Raw genomic sequence first — 11,584 nt, forward strand, 5'->3', positions numbered from 1 at the left:
GGTTAGTGAAAATCTGAAACAAAGTGTAAAGCTCTGGATGTACTAGGCTTGTGAAGGAATGATAACGGATGTGATTCATCTTATAATCACATATAATTATAGAACCACATAGGAATTCATCTTAGAATGGACAGCTGTAGTCCTTCTGGGAATGATGAACAAGGTATCTATTCTCCATCATTTTAACAAGAGTGAATAATAGGACTTAATTTTTTAAAATTAATTAATTTATAAAAGATTCACTCCTTATCCTGCGAGCACAGTGAGATGGCGATTAAAATAATATCGCAAGAGACTTGGCAACAATGAATAGGTTAATTTAGAAAAGTTTCTTTCTTCAGGATTTGTTGGAGGGCTAGCCAGATATGAAAAAAACAATGAGATTGATCAGCTGAATTAGAGTTGAGCAAAATGAATCCCAGTAAACGAAAAATGAATACAGGATAAATCAGTATATTAAAAAAGATTCAAGGGAATGACGGCAATTGGCAGGGGAACAAAATTCACTGAAACATTGTTTATCCACTTGTGGAAACACAGGTCTATTTCCAAAATGACTGTAAAATACTCATAGTCCTGAAGTTTCCAGTAGGTCAAAAAGTATTGGTAACCAAAAAAAAAACTAATCTAAATCATGATCTAATTCTATACTCCAAACTCAGTCAAAAGGTCACAAAATCGATGAGCAACATGAGAAAATCAGTATATCAAAAAGTAAGAAACAAACAGAAATCATAAGAAAAATGAACAAGCAAATAAATAAAATAGAAGTAACGCAAGTAAAAAAAAAAAACATACAACAACAAATGTTGAATGTCTTGTAAACAAATATATGCCTTTTATATTATGCCTGAACTAAGCCGACAGTGAAAAACAGATCAGTCTGGCAAACTCCGTCATGAAGGTTGCCAGCACAGTAGGATCTGTTATTGCACACTAACGGGAAGCCAGATGTAAAGACCATCACTAGCAGCATGCAGATGGTATACAGTACTGTGAAGCACCTTCGTTTCAAGAGTGCAAGAGGTACACACACAAAAATATCCAGTTCATTTTGGGTCATATAATGAAAAATTAATGATACTATATTATGTGCTATGATATTTCACAGAAGGCATACAAAGCTATTTTGATGTATTTGTGTTTATATGTTTTCTTTTTCACAGGATTCACAATCACATTCTGAAAACATGAATGGTAATGTGATTTTTTTTCTTTATTGGTGTCTTGGGGCCTCTGTGAGAGGTCAGGTTTTATCAACAAATACTTCCACCCTAACACCCACTCAAGGCAACTGCAGTCAGCAACCGAAGATTTATTTGTGCCTTTTATTCAGGTATTTTCACATGTATGCAGCCTCTTATCAAGGAACAAATAAATTAAAGACGTGTACATCGAATGTTGCAAGTCTGAGAAACTGAGCATACGGTATACATCCAGTGCCGAACATCCATTACCAAGCCAAGCCAAGCCAATCGCCTTGTTTATGCTGCAGTTGGTGGGGGGGGGGGGGGGGGGGGGGGTGCGGAACTTCACAGGGAGAGGAAACTGTCCCAATTATAACTGTTTTCTCCTCTATAAAGTCTTCCTCATTCTACTCAATTCATTTTAGAACTCTCAGCTCATACACCGAAGGGAAGCAAAAACATTCTGATACAAGGGACATTTCCTATAAAATTCACTAATGGGCTCTTGGTTGTAGTAAATACACCACTGCGTGTAGTAAATACACTCCGTGTATACCTAAATGACCACTTTTGATATGAGGAAAAATCTATAGAAGTGTTTTAGGCTTTACAGCTGAATCTGAGCACTATTATCTAATAAACTGAAGGTCATGCCAATTTTTACATTGTGCAAAAACATGTCTACACCTTCATAAAAGCAACGATACGCATGGAAGACAAACGAATTGTGTTGTTAGAGGTAATAAAGCAAGAAGGCCTGAATGATATAAAATCAATTCCTCAACTGGTCAAGTTAATTAGACACTAAAACTAACTGAAGAACCAGTTACATTATCATACTTTTTTGACAGAGGTGGAAAGTTCAGGTCTAAAAAGTACAAAATCCAGGTTTCATTTCAGCCAAACAGCTGAATACTCTGTGACTGTGACTCTTTATGTTCAACTGGTTGATTGAAACAAAATCTTGTCTGTAATTTTATTTTCTGGACCTGAACTTTCCACCTCTGACTTTTGATCTATAGAAAATGAAACGTTTTTTACATTACAGACGGTACAACTCAATTCAAGTTTTTTTTGGCTACAAAATAAGACTGCTAGTGACGGAATTTTAATTTCTAGTATACTCTGACGGTTTTACTCTTTCGTATTGTGTATTTTTGTTATCTAGGGATGAAGAATTGATGAAACGATCTATTTCTCATCACGTTTAGTATTTTAAGTACAAAAAGTGTACGTACAAATGTAAATGAAGCAAAAAATCCTCGTCCCATTTTCTCAGCACGCTGTACCATAGTTTTTTGAGTCTAGCAGGTACTAAGCTAAGTGTCCTTCACAGACTTTCCTCCGTGCCCTCCTGAGACCTTCACTCCGCAGTCGGGACTACACAGGTCCTCCGATTCTCATCCCAGTTTCCGTATGTGTCGAGAGAGCGTCCTTTCCGGATCCGGTTAATGATGTCAGTGCACGTCTTCCTGTACTGACGCCGCAGCAGTGAGTAAACAAAGGGGTCACAGGCCGCCTTGCTGTAAACCAGGCACTTGGAAGCGATTCCCCAGTGGCGGTCGATGGGGGGCACCAGGAATAGTTCCACCATTCTGACATGGGAACAGAGAGAGAGAGGCGCTGTTAGCACAAGAGACAAATTCTAGCATTCCATGGCTGCAGAGACATTTCCAAGTTCCTCCACTTGGAGGGAGGTCCAGGTAAAATTGGCCAATCGGGGGAAGGGGATCCTTCTCAGTTAATTTCAGTAAATGGAATGCGACACTCAGGACCTAGAAGGGAGGCACCTTCAAACGTTCAGGCAAAAGGGGAACTCACCTGTAAAACACCACCCACCACACAAAAAAAAAATCAAATCTTGTAACTTGACCAAAATAAATCTCTATTAACTGCCTAAAATGAAGATATTTATGTCACACAATGGCTTTTTGTGATGTCGTCAAGGAGAAGCTGGGGGGGGGGGGGGTTACCTGAGCACCTGCCTGTTTTGCTCAAACTATTGAACGTCCTGGGTGCTCCTTTTTTAACCTCTGTGCCCCCCTCCTCAAATAGCCTATGCACCGCCTTGGCTGAGCATAGAGAGTTATGTTCATGTCACCCCAGGAATATGAGTGGAGTGTTCAGTAGAGTGGGAACGCTCTATCCAGTTAGCATTAATGTTTGCTAATTTACAGCAGCTTACTCTAAATCCTTTCTATTTAAATGAAGTCTTGACTGAACCAAAGTCACAATTTATAGTTATAGTCAGTCTCAATGCATGATTGTAATTATATGCAAAAATACTTATAGAACTATACTAATGCAGTATACCATGAAATATTGAGTGTATACTTGGACCACACACACACACACACACACACACACACCCACTGTATCATACTTCATCAGTATCCTAACAGACATTGATCAAATCTAGCTATATTGTAGTGGGAGCTCCACTGAAAGCCCCAAAATCTCTCTATAGGTGAAGCACTGCGCATTATTACACTGAATTACACAATACTGGCCATATGACAGCAGCAATTGCACAAGGATCCAACTGTACTGCTGAGAGCTGAGCCAAGCCAGACACTCTTGTCACACTGCGACTGACCTTGTTATCACATATGGTGCAAAGCACAGAACGAATGTGCCAATAAAAGTGCTGATTTTCCTCGTGGCTCTCTGCCTTCGCCTTTTCTGCTCCTCTAGACAACGCTGCCGAACACTGTGGAAACATAATAATAATAATAATATTAATAATGTTTATATTATTGTTTGTTGTTATTGTTTTTTGTTATGTGCTGAAATCATTGGTTAATATAGAAAGATAGTAACCATTTGTGATAAAAATATAAAAAAATCATTTCAGTCAAATGGGTCAGTTATTATTTTTATTGTGAAAAATTTCTCATGAAGGGCAAGTAATCTCTTAAGTAATTATCAAACGGTTCCAAAACCGGTGGTACCAGATAAAAAGATACATCACGTTTATGAATAAGGCGGAAGGTCCATCAAAGACGTTAAAAACATATTAGATATAAAGAATAATTTCTCGCTACTGTAATAAAATGTCAATCCATTTATTACTATCGTATCATGCTTGTTAAAATAGCCTGCGCCAAAAAGATCGTTTGTAGCCTAATTCGTCTCTTTTTACACAACACTTCTGACGTTTATGAGACACGTCAAAATAACACTTAAACCATCTGACTACTGTCAAAGTACAATTCTCTGTAACACACCCTGTTTATCCGACAATGCAATAGACAATACGACTCACTCTAAATACACCAACTGGAAGATACTGACTATAGAAATAAGAATCATTTAATTTTATAGGAATGGAAGGTAGGCTTACCTTGGATGTATGTCCACTAAAAGCACCAGGGTCTGCATTGTAATAATGTCAATCCGTTTACAGTGGAAGCGCGCTACTTTGAGAACTTTAAGGTAAGTAAAGCACAGCACTACCAAAGACAGGAGGAAAGTAAGGGAATGAAATACCACCGTAAATATAATAAACTGGCTGGTATTTGCTTTCCCGTTGCAGAGGGTGCAGGAGGCATAAAGTTGGTGGTATTCCACCCACGATAGAGAAGTAGGTACCGCTGAAAAAGACATGGAGTGCATCCACGTGTAACCCAGAGCTATAACAGCATCTCTGTAGCGCATTTTTGATCGGTAGCTCAGGGGAAAGACAACAGCGATCCATCTGTCGATGCTCAGTGCTGCCATACTCAACATAGAATTTGTGGTTAAGAAGGTGTCCAAGAAACCAACTATCTGACACAGCCCCCCACTGCCGGGCTGCCCCTTGTTGATAACTCCAACCAAAGTCAAAGGCATGTTGGATATGGTGAGCAACAGGTTGCAAAATGTCAAGTTGAGGATGAACAAACCCGGCACTTGCCTCCGGATCTCCGGGCTGTATAGGAAGCAGATCAGCACCAGCAAGTTGGACAGCAACGACACGATTATTATCACAACTACCAAGAAAGAGAGAATTGCTTCCACAGTGTCCATGGTGTGTTCAAATTAAATATCCAAGAATTCAATAATTTTAGCCAGCAAGCAGCCACCTTTCCAAAACTGCATGGTTATAGGTAGGTATGATATTTCCCAAGGAGATTCGCAGATTACCCCTTACCACGTTACTGTTGTCGGCTTTATGCATAATAGACAAGAAGCAGCGCCGGAGTTCCGTCAGCAGTTTGTGATGTCTATAATGACCCAGCTACGTTACGTATGTGTAAAACTCAATATCACAACGTTATGTGCATAAAAAAACAAGATAACAACAACAATAATAATAAGTGCATGTGTCAAGTGACAGGCTTTATGCATTGCAAATTAATGTCGCATAAATCAAAATACAAATTAAACAAACATTAACGCATCGGCTACATTATACAACAATTATTGTCCGCCAAGGAACTGCGAAGAGAAAATATGAGTAAAACGGAATTCAAATGAAAGCTATGGGAAAATTAATTCATAGTGATTTACAAGTTTTATACAAACACATATAATACAGTTGAATCATTATGAGACCATTTGGATTTGTGTGAAGGATATGGTTTGTCTCCCCATGTGTAAGCATGTGTGATTCCATGCAGAGAAAAATATTTTTATATTATTTTAATATTCAAATATCAGACACCTAGAAGTTAATGTCAGTCAAATGGCTGTGTTGCATGGCTGTTATAGAACAACTGACGAGTTTATGTGTGTGTGTACATGTGTGCGTGTGTTTATGTGTGTGTGTATGTGCGTGCGTGTGTGTTCATAAGAATTCCTAACTGAGTTGTTGCAACTGGTAACATTTCTGTAATAAGCTATAAATATTCAAACAGCACAGGTGACATGTATTAAATATGAACTAGTTGTGCTTTATGCAAAAGCTACTCTCTAAAGTGACATACGCTGTTAATTGGTCTGCGCCGGCCTGTCTGAGGGTGTGAAATGATTAGGGGATGAGGAAGGGATGAGAAGGATCAGAAGAAATACTTCTGGCTACATCCCTTGACATTACAGTTATTACACTAATAATATTTAATATTTCGCTACTTTTTAGCAATCAAATACACTGTGCTACTGTGCTATTGAAATGTTTTTAGTATAAATTAATTGCTGAAATTTGTCTTCTGCTGCTTGGAGCCCTAACTGGGTGATGGAGTGGTTTATTTTTTACATTTGCTTCTGCTGATGGTGTAAAAGTCTCAAAACTGCTCTTATTGTGTGACTATGGAGATCCCATGCTGGGGGCTTCCCTGTCACGTTCCACATGCTACCATGTGATAATTTCCAGCTGCCATTGGTGGATGGAACACAGTTGAAGGATACAGGTATGTTCAAGATTAAAGGATGATTTAAACACATGTATGATGTTGACTTTAGGGGCATGCAGACTTTATGACATTCTTTCATTTTATGGATCACTGAAAAGCTGTCTTTTTTCCTCGCTTTGTTATTCAGTCTCAGTCCTTTTACTATTTTAATGGTATTTATGTAATTTGTTATATTAAGTTAACTGGTGACAGCTTTTTATTACTTATTCAGGAAATATCCGATTCACGTCTGTTTCAGGAGAAACAAAAATCTCCAAAATTATTCTAGTAATTCAGTCAGGTTTAGGAATTGCAATAAAATAAAATCAGCATCATGGTCTACTAAGAATTGAGAAAATGGGTTTGACACTGAGCAAGGTTAAGATGCTTTTCAAAATAAATTATGGTCATGCACAAAAAGGAAGTTTACAAATAATCACAGGAAGAAATAAGTCAGGTGACAAAATTGCATAAAACTGTATCTTAAGTTCAAAACAACAAATTTGGTCCATATTAAGAAACTTAACTGAACTAAAAACAGGAAAACAAGTTCCCTCTGATATCCAGGATGCAGCTCTATATGATGCTTAATTCTTTGTGTGATATTTTTCAGACTACCTTAATTTTTTAAAAGGTTTCTTAAATTGTATTAAGTCACCAATTTTACAAAGATTAGTGAAGAATACACTTTGTATAAGGAGCTGAATCAGAGGCTATGTTATATCTGTTTTCTATGTTGTTTCCATGGAAACAATACTGCTTGTTTCCATAGAAACATGTGCACATATTCATTTTTTTCTGCAGAAACATGAAAGTGGAACAATGAACGTTAAGTAATTAAGTAACTTTTTATAAAGACTATATTTCTTTCTCTTTTATAATTTAATTCACATTGTGATATTCAGGTAAAATAGTAGGTCAATATTTATTCAAATAACATTTTGACTTCTGCGTAATTAATATCATTACTAAGAATATATATATATATATATATATATATATATATATATATATATACATATACATTGTGTGTGTGTGTGTGAATTGTGGAGCTTAATGGAAAATTCTCTGTCAGTTATAGGACAAATGGACAAAAGTGGAATGTTCCTTTTATGATTGTTGGTATTCTTTTTTTCTTATGTTTTATTCTAATTAGTAGTTCTTAGACATTGACTCCATGATGATTCCATATAATGATTCCATAGTTTTATTTTATATGAATGAAATTAAAGATCTAAGTTCATTTTAAAAAGGTATGCGTTTTTATTATTGTGTATTAGTTTTTTGCCATAAAATTATAAATAAGTGTTTCTTTTCATTAAGGGCTAAGTTAGTAAAGTAGGCAGCTGAGGTAATTACAAGCCCATAGCTTGAGTCAGCATATTGTTAAAAGTCCTAGAAGGAATTCTGCTGGATAGATCAAATGAGTTTATTGATTCCATAGATAACCAGTTTAGTTTTAAAGCTAAACAAATGGTACTGATTAGTGCATATATGCCTTGAAGGAAATTGTAGATATAGAGGTAAAAAACTCATCAGTTCTTATATGTTTTATTAATGCTTCTAAAGTGTTCATCGTGTAAATCATAGAAAAACGTTTAAGTTGAGTCAAAGAGGGGTGCCTAAGTACATAGTGTGAACTCTGGCTTAGTTCTATGCACACCAGACTATATAAGTAAAATGGGCAATAGTGCCCCACCCTCTATTGGGGCTCAGCAATGGGGTCAGACAAGGGGGCAGTTTGTCACCAGTTCTTTATATTGATGATTTGTCCAAGTAATTGAAAGCCTCTAATAATGAGTGCATGAGTGGCAATGCATTATTGAACCATGTTATCTGTGCGAATGACCTTGTGGTCTTTACCCCAAGTAGCGCTGATCTCCTGTAACTCCTCACTACATGTTCTGCTTGTGGTGTGGAACCGACATCAAATATAATGGCAGCAAGAGTGTCATCATGAACCGTAGAACCAAAGAGAACGTACGTCTCAAATTTCCTGATTTACCTAACAATAAACCTGTATTACCTAATAATAATCTTGGCATCTGTAATAAGGTAAAATACCTTGGATATTTTATGACAGGACAGATGATGAAGACATTTATAGGCAATGCCACATGATGTATGCTCAAGCTAATATTCTCCTACACAAGTTTAGTGCATAAACAGATGGAGGGAAGGTGCGTCTATTCAGAGTATATTGTACACCAATCTATACCAGGCATTTGCGGGCAAATTATAAAACAGCAAGCATGCAGAGACTTCAAGTCGCATATAATGCTGCCATGAGAATTCTTAAGCGGCTTAGATGATTTAATGCAAGTGAGGTGTTTGTGACTGCAAGACTGTATGCTTTCCATACTGTGTTACGAAATATTAATGAACATAAGGTTCAGTTCCACTCGTTATCAATCTCAGCTGTGGAGACATTGGTAGTTGTCTCCTTGTTGGCTACTAAACTATATTTTGTTAAAATTAAACTTTAGCTGATTTATGTATATGCATATATTTCTTTTTAAATCTATTTTATTCTGTCATGTCTTTTCCTTTATCTGAACCCTGAGTTTGAATAAAAGTTTGAATAAATGAATGAATGAATATCCTTGCCTGTATTTATTTAAGTTTTTATTTTATTTTATTAAGAAACAACTAACAAATATCTTTACACTTTAACAGACCTTTAGTATATGAAAATGAGATTTTTTTTTTTCTCCTTCCGTCCAAAGTGCTATAGCAATTCTCCGAAACATACAAGAGACAGGAACACATAAAGTAACACTAATGTAACTGGGGCAGGTGTGTAACACGGGGATATGCACCCTTGTCCAGAAATTTGTGCGGTTGAATCATCCTTGGGTCCCTAAGAAAGACCCTTAATCGCAGCAGCTTTAGAGACGCTGGCTGAACCTGTTCCCTAACCCCCAGATTCCCTCGCTTGGATGTCGATTGCATAAAAAGTAAATGTGAACTCCACCGGGAAATTATTCCTGCTACTTTTGAGCCTTTGAGTAAGTCTTTGAAATATTATGAGTTAGTCGCTGTGTTTACCTGACATGTTAATGATACTGGCCAAGTAGTAAGGGGTGACCTTTGGCCCGTAATAAGAGAAAACAAAGTGAACTGACTCACCAGACAGTGAATATTCAGTGAATCCAGGAATACATCCATGCTGGGGATGGGGGAGGGGATATGATGGTATAGGATGCCAGCTGGGGCAGAGGGGGATGGGTGATGTGTCTGTGTGTGTGGGGGGGGGGGCGGTGGGGGGGATCTAGACTGGTCCCTAGAGGTGCCACCCCAGGCAAGCGCCCATATTGCTAAGATCTGCCAATGAGTGCAGTATTGTACAGTATATCACTCACACACCGATATAAAAATGTTTGTGTGTATATGGCAGTGTATGATATACAGTTCAGAATATCAGTGCAATCATAAACATCAGGAAACATCAGGTGATTATAGACCTTCTTTGAATAGCCGAGAAAAACCGTCAAATTCACAAAAGCACATTGTTGACATTTATAAGTCAAGCAGAGCATTTTCACAGAAGAATAAATATATTGTAAATAATTAAGGTTTGTGTGTTAAGAAGGCCGGTCAAGTTCAAGGGGATCGGCAATAGTGAAATGCCAGACAAACTGCTAAATTTACCAAAGAAACATTATGTGTTTGATTAGTGCTGGGCAATGCTTCTCGCCGTTATATAACACCTAAACATAGACCAATATATATGTGCATTTTTATTTATTTATTTTTTTACTTTTTTACATGAAAAGACACAGTCGGGGGAGGATTTCCTGCCAAGATCTGAAGCATTATTATGTGTGTTCTGTGTTAATCAGAGTGTCCAATGCGAAATTACTCATGTTGGCAACAGTGAGTAAGAGATGACATTCCAATGAGATTCTCACTTCTAACGCGGTGCCTTCCATCACAGCAAGCTGCTCTCACAGTCTCAGCAGGACTGCTATTAGCGGGCTCTGTAAATAAACATGTTATCTCAGCATGGTAAATATGCCTGGGAATTGGACTGAGCTATGTTCCCTCATCCGCACTATTCATTTACTTTATGTTTTAAAATCTGGAGGAGGGGACCATAGTTACTGTCAGCCCACGTGATGCAGATTGCCCCAGACTGGTGCATAGAGACCTCCCAAGAGGCTGTTGCATCAAAATGTACGCACAAATATACACCATGCAAGTGTCTAATCAGCCAATCAAGCAGCAGCTCAGAGCATTAAATTGTGCAAGCACAGATCAAGAGCTTCAGATATTGATCAGATGAAACGTCAGAATGGGTAAAAAATGTAATCAGCCTGACTTTGCCCATGGCATGGATGTTTGGGCCAGAGTAGGTTGAGTTTTTCACATTTTGCATTTGTACTGGCACATGTGAAACGGGCAGGGCTTAAATCAAAATCAGAGAGGAGGTGGAGCCCATAAACAGAGGCGGACATTTCAGGTCCAGAAAGTAAAAATCCAAACCAGGATTTTGTTTCAACCAACCAGTTGCATACTCAGTGACTGTGACTCTTTATACTCAACTGGTTGGTTGAAACAAAATCCTGGATTGGATTTTTATTTTCTGGACCTGAAATGTACACCTATGTTTATGATTCTCCTATCTTAAAGATAGAGTGTCTTCATTTTGCAGGTTTGGTTCCAGAGCCCATGTTGTTTTTTGAGGTGAGCCTGAATTTATCTAGACAGAATATCTAGATCATATCCCTACCTCCTCTACTATCTAAGGCCCCTTTCCCACCAGAGAGGCTAAATTCCATCTCCCTACAGCCAGTTTTGGTAGCCAGGAATAAAAAACGAAGTTATCGATTTATTGGTCGATCTACCTTCTTACCCTTTGAGACCAAAGAAATGAGATCATGGATACAAGCGGCTGAAATGAGCTACCTTTACAGAGTGCCTGGGCTTAGCCTTAGAGATTGGGTGAGGAAATCGGACAGACATTTGAAAGGGGTTCAGAGTAGAGCTGCTGGTCCTCCACATTGAAAGAAGCCAGGTGAGGTGGTTCAGGCATCTTCCTGGACGTCTCCCTGGGGAGACGTGACCCCGGGGTAGACCCAGGAC

The 11,584-nt window shown here is 38.0% G+C and overlaps 1 protein-coding gene across 1 annotated transcript; it reads right to left on the reverse strand.

The window, feature by feature from the left end:
- Window positions 1–1,521: 1,521 nt before the first annotated feature.
- LOC111859145 (G-protein coupled receptor 26-like) lies at window positions 1,522–5,338 on the reverse strand. The gene is made up of 3 exons (XM_023841605.2): window positions 4,531–5,338; window positions 3,784–3,897; window positions 1,522–2,782 (listed from the first exon to the last, which is right to left on the reverse strand). Exons 1-3 carry the CDS (start codon window positions 5,193–5,195, stop codon window positions 2,551–2,553), a joined length of 1,011 nt encoding a protein of 336 aa, XP_023697373.1. The 5' UTR covers window positions 5,196–5,338; the 3' UTR covers window positions 1,522–2,550.
- Window positions 5,339–11,584: the final 6,246 nt, after the last annotated feature.

The sequence above is a fragment of the Paramormyrops kingsleyae genome, chromosome 3, assembly GCF_048594095.1.
Source record: "Paramormyrops kingsleyae isolate MSU_618 chromosome 3, PKINGS_0.4, whole genome shotgun sequence".
NCBI classification, from domain to species: Eukaryota; Metazoa; Chordata; class Actinopteri; order Osteoglossiformes; family Mormyridae; genus Paramormyrops; species Paramormyrops kingsleyae.